The sequence below is a fragment of the Doryrhamphus excisus genome, linkage group LG10, assembly GCF_037039965.1.
Source record: "Doryrhamphus excisus strain RoL-2023G ecotype Guam linkage group LG10, RoL_Dexc_Guam_v1.1, whole genome shotgun sequence".
Taxonomy (NCBI): domain Eukaryota; kingdom Metazoa; phylum Chordata; class Actinopteri; order Syngnathiformes; family Syngnathidae; genus Doryrhamphus; species Doryrhamphus excisus.
The window spans coordinates 17,759,820-17,776,518 of NC_136366.1; the positions used below are offsets into that span (position 1 = coordinate 17,759,820).

The 16,699-nt window shown below is 44.1% G+C and overlaps 1 protein-coding gene across 1 annotated transcript; it reads left to right on the top strand.

The window, feature by feature from the left end:
• Nucleotides 1-222: 222 nt before the first annotated feature.
• Nucleotides 223-16,381, top strand: LOC144901171 (ras-GEF domain-containing family member 1B-B-like). The gene is made up of 12 exons (XM_078794356.1): nucleotides 223-294; nucleotides 6,777-6,866; nucleotides 6,947-7,066; nucleotides 7,141-7,278; nucleotides 7,864-8,067; nucleotides 8,221-8,283; nucleotides 8,417-8,494; nucleotides 8,598-8,700; nucleotides 8,863-8,942; nucleotides 9,027-9,218; nucleotides 9,381-9,504; nucleotides 16,314-16,381. Exons 1-12 carry the CDS (start codon nucleotides 223-225, stop codon nucleotides 16,379-16,381), a joined length of 1,332 nt encoding a protein of 443 aa, XP_078650482.1.
• The last annotated feature ends 318 nt before the right edge of the window (nucleotides 16,382-16,699 follow it).

Genomic DNA, 16,699 nt, shown 5'->3' on the forward strand with positions numbered 1-16,699 from the left:
GCGGGTCCCGGTTCTCCTGCGGTCTCTGTGGTGTCACTCCCTGGGCTGCCACGGTGACGGATGTGTTGCCGGGGCGCGGTCCCTGCTGTTCTGGTGGTTGTAGGAGCTGCCTCGGGGCGTGTGGTTTGTCCGTGGCTCCTGGTGGTCCGGGGGTGGCGTAGCTGGCACAATCTCTGGTGGGGCCCTCCGGGGGGGAGCTGGCAGGCCGGACTGGCTGCCACGATGGGCTGGGTGGGGCTCGTGGTTGGTCCTGTGGCCCAGGGCTTGCTCCGGGCGGCTGGGTTGCCCGGCTCGGTGGGTCGGTAGTGCGGGGTGAGCGTGTGTGGGGCCCCGGTCCTCCCTGCTGCACTGCACCACCTCACATACATGTAGGACTTTGGGGGGTGGCCTGCAACTAGTTGTGCCAGGGGCGAAGGGTTTCCTTGCGGATGCCCTTTTGTCCTCGGCATTCCTCTGGCTGGGTCACCCTTCAATTTTAACCGCACCTTAGACACTCAGTTCTGGGGGGAATCTGGGCAGGCATGGGACCCACCATTGCTCAGCTTCCCTCCACACACACACATACACATAGGTCAGCCATATGGGGCAGGCCTATTTTTAATTGCACAATCTACACAATACCATCATCACACACACAGGTGTAGCGGGCTGGACCGGAGAGCCTTCTGCCTACCCCTGCGATTGGCCCGCTGGCTGCTGGGGCTTGGCGGCTCGCTCGGGGTGCCCTGGGCTGCAGGATAATGTGGTCTGGTCTGCCTGGCCTTCCCGGGGGTCCCGCTGGAACCAGCTGACGCCGGGGCTTGCCCTAGGGTCATGGTTGGCGCTACCTCCCTGGGTCTATAGTGGGTCGCGGACACCAACGTGCCTTTGGGGGGGCGTTCGCCGGCCTCCAGGCGGTGGGGTTTGCGCTGCTGGTGGCCTGAAGTCTACGGTGGTGGCTTGGGGTTGTTGCGCTGTGGTGGCTGCTGCGGGGACCGGGCTGTGTGTTGGGAGGGGGCCTGATCTTGCTCATGGGGCCTGGGGCCTGGGTGGCGTGTGAGGATGGGGAGCATGCTCCTCGGAGTGGGGCCTGCTGGGGGGGTGGTGCTCTTCCGGGCGTTTGGGTGTCTGCTGCCACTGGTCCCATGCTCTGCTGCATCGCTGTCCCTGTCTTTACCCATCCCCAGTCTTGCCTTAGGGCTCGTCTGGGATGGTTCTCCGGTACGTGGGTGGAGCGCTGCTGGTTCTGGGGGCGGGGGGGGGGTGTGCCCTCCCGGTGGATGGTGGGGTCCGTCGGTGGCCTTGCGCTGGTCTTAACTCCTCGGCTCTGGTGCTTGGCCTCCCCATGACTTGGAGCTATGGCTCTCCCTCACGGGGGTGAGCTGCCCGGCGGGTGTCGGCCGGCGCGGTGGAGCGCCTCACCACTCGCCTGCTCGCCCCCTCCGCTTGCTCATGTGCGGGCCTCCTCCCCTCACCCGCTCCTTTGTCTGCCACATTGCCGTAGCCCTGATGCCGTAGTCGAGGGGAGTCTGGGGGTGCTATGCCTTGGAGGTCCGTACCTCCCCGGGCTCGGGGCCTGGTTGTGGGTCTGGGACCCCTGGGTCCCCCGCCCTGTGATGCCCCGGACGCCCCACCCGGGGACGTCCACAGTGTGTGCTTGCGTGTGTATTGAGTGGATGGGGTGTGCGTGTGTGTCTGAGATTATTTTATGTATTTATTGTTTTAAATACTTAGATAAATAATGATTAGTTTTATTATAATTATATATATATATATATATATATATAAATATATATGTGGGTGTGTGTATGTGGCCATGTAGATATACGAGGGGGGGGGGCTGTGCGGGGGTCTGGCGCAGGGCGTTCCATCTATACCGCCCGGTCCTCCATGGGGCAGTGTGCCCGGGCCTCTCCTGTCCTGGCCGGGGCGGTCCTATGTCGGTGGTCAGGCCTGGGGTTACCTGGGGCGGGCCGGATTCTGCTTCCTGGGGGTGTGTGGGGGGCGGGGGGCGGTGCCTCCGGCCGTGGACGGGCTCCCTTCCGGCTGGCGGGGGCGCCTCTGTGCCCACGGGTGTGTGGCCTTCGATGCCCTTCTGCCCTAGTGGGGTATGGTCTCCCGCTGGTCTCAGGGGTGCGGCTCTCCTCCAGCCTGCTGGCGCCCTGTTGCCGGTTGGGATTGCTCCTCTATGGCCTCTTGCTGGTCTCGGGGAGTTGTTTCGGAGGCGGGTCTTGGGGAGTCGGCCCTGGCTTTGCCAACACCCACGGGGCCGGAGGATCTCTGGCGGTGGGGGCTTGACCTGGCTGCGCGGGGCGGGGTTTGCTTCTACCGGGGTGGTAGAAGGCAGTCTCTCTCCTTTTGTCATTCTCAGTGACAATTACACATTCACACACTCGCATTCACATACACAACACACCTCCATATGGACACTCACAGCACATGGGTGCTTCTCTATACAATCTACCATCTTATCCCTGATGTTTATATGCTATTGGTATGCTATTATTACAGTAATAATGATGTCAAGCAGTGACATTTTAATTACTGTAACCGTATGGCTGTAATTGTGTTTACTATCACGGTTCATGTCTTCATTGTTACTATTGCTACTGGTAAGTTGGACTGTTTCATTTCACTGATATCATCTCCATTGTGACCCTTAGCCATCATTGACATTTAACTGTTCTGTTTGTCACTGTTGTTGTTATGGGAATTCTTGTTGCTGCTGTTTTTGTCTCTCCCTCTACTGCCCCCCCCACCCCACCTTTCTCTTCTTCTTTTCTGTTCTTCTTCTTGCTCCGGTCCAGTCGCTCCAAATGGCATAACAAAAACATCAAATAACGGCAAATAAAATTTCATGATACAGGGAAGTTGTAGCCAACACCTTTCCTGACACAGAGCAAATCTGTCTAGCATGTAAGGGCATTTAGATCAACAATATTATCTGCTCCAATGGCTGGACGGGACAAAAAAAAACAAAAACAAAAACAAAACAACGAACCTTTAAATACCTGCAGCGATTCTCTCCATGCGTCCCTCACCGCTACCGGTGTGTAGTCCCTTCCGGACTATGTATACGTCAGTGATTGGCGGCGCGCCGTAACGTGACTTGGTGAGACACCATCACGTGACCTAATGACGTTGCACCCAAAAAATATTGTACGCATGGTAAATTTAAATAATATTCAAATAACTTCACATTACTGCCGAGGCTGCACCGATCCGTCTGTCGACCTCACGCTCCCACTTTCCCTCACTCGTGAACAAGACCCCGAGATACTTAAACTCCTCCACCTGGGGCAGGACCTCATTCCCAACCCGGAGGGAGCACTCCACCCTTTTCCGACTGAGAACCATGGCCTCTGATTTGGAGGTACTGAGTCTCATCCCAGAAGCTTCACACTCAGATGCAAACCGTCCCAGTAAACGCTGAAGGTCGCAGCCCGAAGAAGCCATAAGAACCACATCATCTGCAAATAGCAGAGATGAGATTCTAAGGCCCCCGAACTGGACTCCCTCAACACCTTGGCTGCGCCTAGAAATTCTGTCCATGAAAATTGTGAACAGAATCGGCGAAAGTCCATACTACTTATATTTATATATAAATACATAGAGAACTTCTTAGCATATCATCATATTGATTGGGTTGATCCAATTTTGATTAAATGTACAGACAACTGATTCATACAAATGTTCATACCTTAAAATATTAACTATAATACATGTTTACATGGTTCACCCAAATACAAGACAATAGACAGCTTAAATGAAGTTTTCAATATGTTATAATAATTTTTCATCACTCTATACAATACAAAGGGCCAAGCATAATAGGTCCCCTTTAACACTGCATGAAGTTAAGTTAAGAACAAATAAATTCAAGGCTAACTGGTTAGGTGACTATTGAGGTGTTATTTCATGTCAACAGGTCTCCAATGATGTTTAAATAACATATTTAGAAAGTCATAAACATGTTTTTCTATGGTCTATCCATTTATTAACATTATCATAGAAATTAATTTATTGTTGGTCTGGAACCAATTCTACGTTATAAATGAGGGACAACTGTACACAAGCAATTGTGTGCTATACACATCCACAAGGTGGCAGTGTTACATCATAGCATTGTGATTACTCATTTATTTCTTAATGTGTCACTAAGTCAATGTGTGTGTGTGTTTAATTGTGGACCAACCTCAAGGTTAATGTGTCCATTTGGAAGCCTGCTAGCACAGCTTTCATCCAGGAAGAAGATGTCTTTCATGGGAAGACAGAAGAAAGGAATGACAATCTTCTCCTGTCGTTATATTCCAGGACTTTTTCAGCGTAGAAAATCCAGTGAATTCCTTTTCATATTGGATGAGTGTTGACTGGCGTTTCATAAAACGGTGGGGCATCTCCTGTATGTCTCGCAATGAGTACTAGTGACAAAAAGGAAGGGAAGAAATATATCATATGAATAGAAAGTGACTTTTTCAGTGCCCTTAGCTGACCAAAAGAAGCATCTGCACCATGTAGTGGACCAAATGAGACGTGTTAGTGCCATCTAGTGGACAGAAATTGTGTGATAATGACTTTGCCAACAGTGGAGAGGCATGTCAGTACCTTCTCAAAATAAAAAGTATCAGTGCAGTCTAATGGGCCGAACAGAGATAAATGTGCCATCGAGTGGATTGAATCCAGCATGGCAGCTGTCATGTAGTGTCTGCCAAATGACAGCAGTTAGTGCCATCTAGTGGATAGAAAGAGGTATGTTAGTACCATCTATTGGGCACAAAAAAATCAATGTTTGCAATCGAAGATTAGCATGAAGGTGAAATGTTTAATTGGTGAAGATGTGTTTAAAAATGTTTGCACACAAAAGTGTCAACATGTCAGCAATGTTATGCGTGTGTGTGTGTTTATAATCCACCTACCTGATAGCAGATGATCTCCAGAGCGCTGCTGCTCCAAGCACAGGTGACAAACTGGTGTCATTAGCTCGTACGGCTGCAAGAAGTGGCGTGAACTCAACAGGAAGTTGAAGATGTCTGACCTCTGATGATGTGAAGGACACAGAACAGGATGCTGAAGACAAGTGAGATTGCAAGTGCATAAAAAAACAAAACAATGACTGCTTGGAACTCACATCAGGGAAGAAATCCAAGTGATGGATCATTTCCTCAAGGGATTTCTTCGTAACTGGAATGATCACCTGCAAAAAAAACCCCACAATAAACACACACGCTAATTCAACACACATGAAATCTCAGCTCATAATCAAGAAAATTACTACTAATAATAAGAATTTCAAAGTTTTAGGGGTTTTATTTCTTACAGTACACTAACGTTCCATTAGCCGTTACACAGCCGTTCGTTCGATGCACTTTCCACCTGAGCGACGTTAAGTACACTTAACGACAAATATGTAAAACTGTATCGGAAGTTAAAACTGGGACGTTATTTAACAGAACAATTTTTCAAATCACACCGACCTTTCGAGTGATATAGCTGAATTAAATTCGGTGAACTGTCAGAAATTAAAACGGTCTATTTTTTTTTACTTCTGTCACTCACGAGCCACACAAAAGTGATTTCAGCAGGTTATCCGTTGCTAGCAAGCAACCCGCCACTTGACTTCCAGAGGCCCTGTAAACCTGACCAATCATAGCGCAGAAGTGGGACCACGTTGTACCAAGCGGACCAATCGCAGCAGGGCAAGGGGATCAGGACAAGTAAATGTCTACATTGATCAAATATTAGCAATGACATTCATAGCATTGCATGACAACTGCTACATTTTGTTTTAACACTTCTTAAAACCACCTTCTTTTTTAGTTCTTCGTGATTTTAAATCAATTCATAATTTATCATTAAAATTGTGCCGCCTGTAGTTTTAATGAATTATTTAATGTAGAAATATTTGTAAAAGAAATTCCTATTAATATATGGGTTATTTCTCCTCTATAATGCTATTAGATAATGTTAAAGTTTAAACATGTACACAAACAACCATTTGATTGATAGATAACTAGATAATAATTCAAATAATTATAGTCATCATTTTTTATTTTTTATTTTTTTACAGGGTATAGAAATGGATGGATGGATGGATGGATGGATGGATGGCAGCAACTGAACAGTTTACGTCCTCTGCTGCGATTGGTCCCCTTGATCCCACGTGAGACTTTTCACCTGGCCCTGATTGGTCAGGTTTATCGGGCCTCCAGAGATCAAGTTTACTGTGCTTGAAATATCAGGAGGGTAAACACCCAAGGGATCTGACAGCATCACGAACAACCTGCTTGAAGATTGATTTGTTTTGTCTGGATTTTTTGTGAAAAAATACATCGACAGGATACTTTCTAACGTCGTTGAACTGCATCATTGCGATGGTAAGTGCGATTTTCTAATTGTCTAATTGCATAAAGTTCCAGTTGTAACACAGTTTTGTGTATTTATTGTGAAAAAATAAAGATAAAATAACGTCAATCGGATGGAAAGTACATCGAACGAAGAATTAATAAATAATTTTCATCTAACGGCTAACGGAACGTTGAGCTGCATCATTGGACAGGTACGCTGGAAAAAATAAAACGCACGGCTTAAAAGAAATACATCGTAAAACAATTTGCTGATATTAGATGTTCTGCTTTGTTGGTTAGTTTTGTTAATTTTTACAGGCTGGTAACGTGTGATTTGTGTGTAGTAATGTGTTAATTATAATATGAAATATAACGACTAACTTGCACTTGTTTACTTACACGTTGACTTCGAGAATGAAAATAATATTTTGTTGTTTATTGTCTTGTTTGCAGGTGAACATGTTCAATTACAGGCAAATGGCAAACAATTTGGTTTCAGCATCTCTTGAGGCGCTGATCCAACACATGGATTACTACCCTGATGTGAGTTCCATCTTTCTGTCAATGCACTTGCCAGCCTCACTTGTCCTCACCATCCCCTTCTGTGTCCTTCACATCATTAGAAGCCGTACGCCTTCAACTTCCTGTTGACTTCACGTCTCTTCCTGCAGCCCTATGATCTAATGACACGAGTTTGCCACTTGTGTTTGGAGCAGGGCTCTGGAGATGACCTGCTAGATCAGGTCTGTAGATTACAACTGACAACAAGTTGTAATAACTGACAAGGTATTTATGCTTACATTTGATGTTTCTTCAGATACGTCTCTACGAAGAGGCGAAGAAGCTGGTGCAGCTGATGACTGAGTGGACTGAGGCCTTTCCACACGACTTCAGCGATGAGCGGATGATGCGTTCTCTCAGAGATATAACACATCATGTAGCTGGCGTGGACGAGGTTAGTGTCACATTTCCTCCGTACATCAAACACTAGATCAGTGTTTCTCCACCTTTCCTGAGCCATGTTTTTTTTGTGGGGGGTGGGGGGGAATCTTGCGGCACATCACTAACCGAAAATGTTACAAAATGTCGCCACGACCTCTCACGTGCATCACTAGTCTATTGTAGGAACGATGCAATCAGCTTCGTGTTCCCACACGGACGAATATTACATTGCTCGGGCAGTCGTTACACCACGGACACTAGACAATTACATAATATTTGCAGAAAATTATTAATAAATGTTAATTAAAAAAAGTGATAATTCCTCACTAGTGCACCACGGCACAGTGGTTGAAAATTACCACACTAGATGACACTAACTATATTATATACTATATTATAGAGCTGTAAATCCCCATTCAATTCCATTGGACTGCACTGATGCTACTTTTTGTTCTGTCCACTAGAGGGCACTAAACTCATTTTGTTCACTAGATGGTGCATATGCGTCTTTTGGTCAGCTAATGGCACTGACACACAGTTCACTCGTCATCACTTTCTATTCATATGATATATTTTTTCCCTTTCTTTTTGTCACTAGTACTCACTACGAGACATACAGCAGGCGACTGACCGTCTTCTGAAAAGCAAGTCAACACTCATCCAATATGAAGAGGAATTCGCTGTGCTAAACTCCATGCTAGCCGAGCAACCTGCCTCACCGGAACCGGAGGAAAGAAGCGGCATACTGAGCATGTGCGATGACCCCATCATCTTCGCCCAGCAGCTCACACACATTGAAATAGTAAGCACTTACTTGGGACTCCATAGTATGATATTGTACACTAACCACACCTTTAGTCATATAGTAAATATGTGGTTGTGGTGTACAAATACAACTTTGAAAGATTTTTCTTCATCACCATTTAACTTTTATTGCTGATTCTTTTTCTTCCAGGACAGGATGAGTTTGATCGGGCCGGAGGAGTTCACCCAATCATTTGCAGTGAAGAACCCTCAGGTAGATGTGCAGTGACAGTTATTATGTCTGTGTGTGTCTGGACTTAAAACATGACATGACCAATTTTCCCTACTTACTGACTTACAGGTGTTTGTGTGTTGGTCTTTTTTGTCTCTCATGTGCATGTTTTCAGTGTCAGGGCAGCAACCTTGAGGCTTATGTGAGGTGGTTCAACAGACTGAGCTCCCTTGTGGCTACTGAGATCTGTATGGTATGTTCACTGGTGTTTGCATTTAGTCAGCTTGTAAAGATTTCATGGCGCTCCATACGGGTTGTTTAGGAGTCTGTGACTTATTCGTGTTCTGGCATTGCAGCCGACCAAGAAGAAACACAGAGATGGAGTGGTCAAGTTCTTCATCGATGTGGCTCAGCAGTGTTTGGATATTGGAAACTTCAACTCCCTAATGGCCATCATTGGTGAGTATTTTTTTACCATGAACTCTGCTGCCTTTTGTTCCAGCTTTTGAGTTTTTCCTTTTTCTTTTTCCAGACTTGATAGTCAAGTATTGTTGTCTTACAAAAAAAGCACAGATGGACTCTTTTTGTGTGTGTCACTAAATCTGTGATTCTACCTTTCAGCGGGGATGAACATGAACTGTATTTCCAAGCTGAAAAAGACCTGGAATAAAGACAACACTCACAGGTTTAAAACCTTAGAGGTGAGAAAAATCACATGACCAAATACTAAATACCATCATGGAGGACACAGTACACTATCATTGCCTTATTCTTGGTTGTCTCAGAACCTGATGGACCCATCCTATAACTTCAAGAACTATCGCACTGCGCTCCATGACGCCACTGAGATGTCCAACACTGCTGACAGCACCCAGGAGAAGATTGTCATTCCTTTCTTCTGTCTTCTCATGAAGGACATCTTCTTCCTGGATGAAAGCTGTGCTAGCAGGCTTCCTAATGGACACATCAACCTTGAGGTTGGTACACAATTAAACACACACCTCAGTTTTCATCATTAATCTGTACTTTAACCAAATAAACCACACAAATGTAATAAATAAAATATGGATGAGTATAGTGTATGTAAGTGTAGGTAGCTATGATTAGATTTGACTCAAATGTGTTTTCTTTTTTTTCAGAAACTGGAGGATATTACAAAGCCGATCAGCCAGTTTCTGCTCTGGCGTCAGGCCATATGCCCATTCCACAGAGATGAGACAATCCTTCAGTTTCTCATCACCATGCCGATCATCACCGAAGACGGTAAATCAACCCGCTGTTATATCTTGTCTTGTTTTATACTTTATCATGTACATTATATGGATAAAAATGACTGCATGTGGATTAGGGATGAATGTATTATTTTTTTATGAGACAATTAGTTAAAGTTATGTGTGGTGTTTTGTTTCTGCAGAGCTCCATCTGATCTCTGAAGGCATCGTGAAGGACAGCCGTCCATCTTTTTGGGGGTTCCTCACACAAAAATTAAAAAAAAAGAAAAAACAATAAACCATTCAAAACCATTCTTATATTCCTTTCTTTCTCTGAAGATCCTCTGTCCCATCAGTCCAGCATCATTCAGGATGCTCACTCACTTTTGTTCTGCTCAGCCATTGGGGCAGATAATTTTATTCATCTAAATGCTTTGGGGATGAGACTCTGAGGCCATGGTTTCAGTCCAAAAGGTCTTACTCAAACCAAAACGGATGCTAACCAAATGGATTTTTCTCATAAGAAATCATTCATTCATTCATTCATTTTCTACCGCTTATCCTCACCAGGGTGCTGGAGCCTATCCCAGCTGTCTTCGGGCGAGAGGCGGGGTACACCCTGGACTGGTCACCAACCAATCACAGGGCACATATAGACAAACAACCATTCACACTCACATTCATACCTATGGACAATTTGGAGTGGCCAATTAACCTAGCATGTTTTTGGAATGTGGGAGGAAACCGGAGTACCCGGAGAAAACCCACGCATGCACGGGGAAAACATGCAAACTCCACACAGAGATGGCCGAGGGTGGAATTGAACTCGGGTCTCCTAGCTGTGAGGTGCTAACCATTTGTCCGCCGTGCAACATTATTAGAACCCTCTAAATATTAAATAACACCCATATAATCACCTTTACATTTGTATTATCCAATATAGTAGCCATATAAACATGATAACAAACATGTTTGCAATTCCTCATTAATTTTATTTTATTTATTTATCGTACTCAACATGAAATTCCACTCTAAATACGCTCTGCAATATGACTCTTGAATATATGTCCATTGGGGGGCATGACAGAAAATAACATAGTAGCATTGATTTAGGGCAAAAATACATACAATTTGCTTAAACAGACATTTTGTATTTACTAATAGGTCGTATTCAACCATAAAACAGCGATCATTTAGTCATTATTTTTTGAAAAATCTCCAATCTCCAATACTCCAACGTAACGCCAACCATGAAATTAATCTCATCATTCCATTCATAGCCATACATCTCCTGGATCATGTGAACACCTGGGAGAGTGAAACCTTATTATGCCATTATTGAATGGACCGAGCCATGATATCAGTGCAGTAGGAGTATAATATAGAATCCATCCATCCATCTTGTAGAAGATAAGTATTTTCTATTCGTATTTTATTTTAAAAGCTTTCAATTTAGTTATTGTAGACCTGCTCAGTAACAACACTGATGTCTGTGTCAGTACTCTGGTTCCTCTGCTGTGATCTTGTTTATCGGGAGTTCACCTGCATTAGGTATTGGTATTGCATCAGATATTGCAGTAACCTAAACAGAGAGAGAGAAAGAGAGAGAGAGAAGTGGGGGGTAGGCCGCACAGCAGGGGTCAACACAAATACAGTAAAGTCTCGTTATATCGATATTGTCGGGAGTCAGAAAAAATATCGATATAACCGGACTGTCGATATATCCGATCCTGCGCCGAACTGCATTAAAAGTGGGCAATAATGCACTCGACATTGTTCTATAGTATAGAACAATGTCGAGCAGCTTAAATCAATCTTTGCTCAACCCGCCCCACATAGCTGGCCAAACACATGCCTGCAACACAAGAACCAACTGCGTTCTGGTTTCTCTTGTGTGTATAGATTCTATACACCACGAACGCCAGCATGTACATATGAAAAACAGTGATTATTGCAAGCGATAAAAAGATATCTGAATACAACACAATTAAATACATGTATTTGTACGCTTGTGTCTTCGTTGGAATAGGTGTGTATGCTATATCAGTTGGTTCTTCTGTTGCAGGCATGTGTTTGGCCAGCTATGTGGGGTGGGTTGAGCATGACCTGTGAACCAGGAAGTGCGGGAATCGGTGTGTCTGCTGCGCTCTGGTGGTGGAAGAGTGAAAAATAAAGTTGACTGGAAGCAGCCGTTCGCCGTGTTCTTTTTTGGTATTGAAATCCTTAAGCAAAGATTGATTTAAGCTGCTTTTGTATCGATATAAGCAGACCAAATTGGCTGGCGGGAGATGAAAAGGGCATCGTAGTAACCGGATTATCATAATAACCGGGTATCGTACTAACGGAACTAATTATATCATAAAAGACTAGAAATTTGCCGGGAAATGAAAACAGTATCATAATAAGCAGTACTTCGATATAACCGATATCGATATAACGAGACTTTACTGTACCACAAACAGGTTTTGATCTGTCACAGAAACATCTGACTGCAGATATCAGACACCACTAAGACACCCGGCAGAATTTCCAACAAAGTAAGTACATTTAATTCATATAATAGTGATACATACATATGGAGTTTATTATTCTTCCTACTATGGTAACCTTCCACAGCCCAAAACATGCATTGGTGGTAGTTTGTGTGGTAGTTTTTAACTGTCGGACCACAGAGAACAAATACTTGCAAATAAGACTCAAGAACTCAAGATGTAGAGTCTTCATTACTTAAAAAAATTTAGATAAATTTAGAGTGATGCATGGTGTCTTGAAAAAAATAAAGTACTAAAAACGAGTACAACCATGAATGGTAAAAATACAACAACAAAAAGCTTTGCAGAGGGCCATGGAAAGAACTGGGTAAATCACTAACGGTGATGCAAGGAGTTTGAAGGCAACAAACAAAACAAGGCAGGAGTGGCATGAGGACAAAATAATGATAGTGGAACCTCAGTTAACATTCCCCCCGGTTAATACATTTTAACAACAATAAAAAAACATGTTTTTATAGTTTTGCAATTATAGTTTTATATGAGGGCTGCACGGCGCAGGAGTGGTTAGCGCACAGACCTTGCAGCTAGGAGACCCAAGTTCGATATCACCCTCAGGCATCTGTATGTGGAGTTTGCATGCATGTTCTCCCCGTGCATGCGTGGGTTTTCTCCGGGTACTCCGGTTTCCTCCCACATTCCAAAAACATGCTAGGTTAATTGGCGACTCCAAATTGTCCATAGGTATGAATGTGAGTGTGAATGGTTGTTTGACTATTTGTGCCCTGTGATTGGCTGGCGACCAGTCCAGGGTGTACAGCTGGGATAGGCTCCAGCACCCCCGCGACCCTGGTGAGGATAAGCGGTAGAAAATGAATGAATGAATGAATGATTTGTTATGAGAAAAATCCATTTGGTTAGCATTTGTTTTGGTTAGAGTAAGACCTTCTGGAACAAATTAATGATGCTAACCAAGGTTCCACTGTAATTTTAACAGGAATAATAATAATTCCTAATAATAATAAGGCGGCAAGGCAAAACACGATGTTTTAAGTATAAATAATCTATCGTTCATTGCCGCTACTTGGTTCCTGTGCCAACTGGGATCAATGAATAGCTGCAAAGTCAAGTCAAGTCAAGTCAAGTCAAATTTATTTATATAGCCCTTAATCACACAAGAGCCTCAAAGGGCTTAACAAGCAGGCAACAGTAGATGATAGACAATAGACGACAAACGACATCCCCTGATCTGAACCCCCATCAGGGCAAGGAAAAACTCAAAACCCATTAGGGAAAAAGAAACCTTGAGAAGGGACCGCAGATGGGGCAATCCCCCTTCAAGGATGACCAAGCTACAATGGATGTCGAGAGGTTAACATGTGACAGTTAAATATAAACAGAGAGTATAATAGTCCAGGTCCAAGATGTAATGCCATTAGGACAGTTGGGCAGCCGGCAGCTTGAGATGATCACCATCCCTCTGCTGCAGCGCCTCCACAAGGTAGGCCACGTCAGATGTCCAGTTCCGTCAAGGCAACTTCCAAACAGCCTCTCCTGGACCCGGTGGAGGGGGGGGGGGGGGGGGGTATGGGAGAGATAAGGAGCGGCAGTCAAAACAGGCAGGGAATATTTTTAACTAAACGCTAAAGTATAGAAATGAGTCTTAAGTCGGGACTTGAACATTTCTACTGAGGTAGCAGCTCTAATATTAACAGGTAGAGCATTCCACAACGTTGGGGCCCGAATGGAAAAGGCTCTAGAGCCCGCATACTTCTTTCTGGCTCTCGGGATAGTCAAAAGACCGGCGTGTTGTGAGCGTAGGTTTCTAGACGGAGCATAGGGTACAATTAGGTCAACCAGATAAAAAGGTGCCAACCCATGTAATATTTTGTAAACCAGAAGCAGTACCTTAAAGTCACATCTTAAATGAACTGGGAGCCAGTGCGGGTTGGCTAGTATTGGAGAAATATGGTAACACTTACGTGTCCTTGTAAGAAGTCGCGCTGCAGCATTTTGTACTAACTGCAAGCTTTTGAGACTCGCCATTGGAAGACCAGAAAACAGTACATTACAGTAGTCAAGGCGAGACGTGACAAATGCATGGACTAGGGTCTCTGCATCAGAAGTGGATAGAATAGGTCGTATCTTCGCAATATTGCGAAGATGAAAAAATGCTGTTTTAGTAACATTCTTAATGTGTTTATGAAAGGATAGAGTCGGGTCCAATATCACACCCAGATTTTTTACAGAGTCACTTTGGGAAATTATGCTATTATCAAAACTCAGAGTGGTGTCCTTAAACAGGCGGCTCTGTTTAGCAGGGCCGATGATCAACATCTCAGTTTTATCAGGGTTCAAGAGTAAAAAGTTACAGGACATCCAATGTTTAATATCAATGAGACAAGCCTCCTAATTAGAGCAGTCCTGCAGGTCAGTTAACTTTAGTGGGACATTAGCTGAGTGTCATCAGCATAAGAGTGAAAGCTAATCTTATGTTTGCGAATGATGTCGCCAAGCGGCAACATGTAAATGTTAAACAAAAGAGGGCCGAGCACTGAACCTTGTGGAACTCCACAAGTGACACCACAGAACTCTGAAGTCATATCATCACAAACGACACGATGCGTCCGATCCTCAAGATAAGATCTAAACCAAGAGAGTACCGGACCAGTAACACCAATATATGTTTGAAGGCGTTCCAGTAGGATAGAGTGATCGACAGTGTCGAAAGCAGCACTGAGATCAAGTAACAACAATATTGTAGATGTGTCACAGTCCATAGATAGAAGAAGATCATTTGTCATTTTTGCAAGGGCTGATTCAGTGGAGTGGTTCATCCTGAAACCAGACTGAAAAGGTTCAAAAAGATCACCCAAAGCCATGTGATCATTGAGCTGTTGTGCTACAATTCTTTCAAGGATCTTGGACAGAAATGGGAGGTTAGACACCGGCCTACAGTGGGAAACACTCCCGGGGTCGAGGGTTGGTTTTTTCAGCAGGGGTCGAATCACTGCAGTCTTGAAAGCTGCAGGCACAGTGCCAGATGAGAGTGATAGATTAATTATATTTAAGATTGAGGGGGCTAGAATTGGGAACAATTCTTTAACAAGTTTCCCAGGAAGCGGGTCAAGCAGACATGTTGTCTGTTTTGCTGCACTGACAAGTTTTGTAAGCTCGTCCAGAGATACTTCCTCAAAGTAGGAGAAACTAGTGGGACAGAGGATGGAAGTAGTCCCAGCAGCGGTCATGGCGGCCGACATGTTTAAACTGTCTGGCGGTAGGGTGTCCTTTATTTCCTTCCTGATGAGCTCAACTTTATTTGTGAAGAATCGCAAGAACTCGTCGGCTGAGAAAGGGGAACTACTAGGAGAGGTTCTCTTCTGGGTTAGCAATGCAACTGTGTCGAATAAGTATTTAGGGTTATTTTTATGGAGGTCAATTAGTCTAGAAAAATAGTTGTTTTTTGCCGCAACAAGAGCCTGTTTATATTTAGTCATTTTATATTTTAATCTCCCCATCGGAAGACCTCAAGTTTAGTTGCACGCCATCTGCGCTCCAATCTCCGACAAAATTGTTTCAGCCTTCGAGTTTCACCTGTAAAACCTTGGCATGGCCTGTAAACCTTTTGGCATGACACTTAAATCTCAAAGGTGCAACAGTATCAAGAGCTTTACATAACACCTTGTTGAAATCATTTGTAAGGTTGTCTATAGGGCCCTTATAGGAAGGGAAAGAGGAAACCACTGAGGGCAGTACCTCAGCAAGTGCAGTAGCAGTCGAAGAACTAATATTACGACTGCTAGAGCACTGGTTCCGGTCCAAGCGCTGGCATTGGGTCAAGATTTCAAATGTTATAAAATAATGGTCAGACACAGTGGCTATGTAAGGAAGGACTGTTACGTTGGAGGTCCTAATACCTCGAATTAAAACCAGATCCAGGGTATTACCACTGATGTGAGTTGGCTCATTAATTAATTGAACAAAACCAAAAGTATCGATTATTGCCTGAAAAGCCACACTAAGGGACTCTTCAGGAGAATTGACATGGATATTGAAATCACCCATGAGTACAATATTGTCTGCGTGGGTTACCAGGTCTGCAATAAATTCAGAAAATTCATCCAAGAAGCCCGAGTACGGACCAGGAGGACGATAGAGAAGTGCTAGATAAAATGGCAATGATGCGGTCGATCACAAAACGAGGACCTCAAATGTTTTAATTTCAGATTTTGACCAAGTTCTGAGGTTAAGAGCAGATTCATGGATGAGGGCAACACCCCCACCTTTCCTATTAGGACGTGAAACCTGAGAACTCAAAAAATTAGGTGGAGATGCCTCATTAAGGGATATAAAATCGTTTGGTTTTAACCAGGTCTCGCAAAGACCGATTATGTTGAGATTATGATCTCTTATCAGATCATTAATGAGCACAGCCTTTGAGGAGAGCGATCTAATATTCATAAGACCAATTTTCGTAAAGGTTGGCTGACTGAGGCTGTTCACTCCCAAAGAATTAATAGTAGTAATAATAACGAGATTGCTCCGTCTAGAACCCATGCCATATTTTGACTTGTTGTACACACGATAAGAAGTCAATACCATAGGGGTCTGATAGTTGTTTGTTGAATCATCACTAGTACAAGAGGGAGGTTCAAATTTATCACGAGGCCCTACCTCAGTAGAAGGCAAGACAGACTGTGGAGCATTTATGGGTTGTGAATCTGTATGCATAATATGTTGCTTTATTCTACAGAAAGG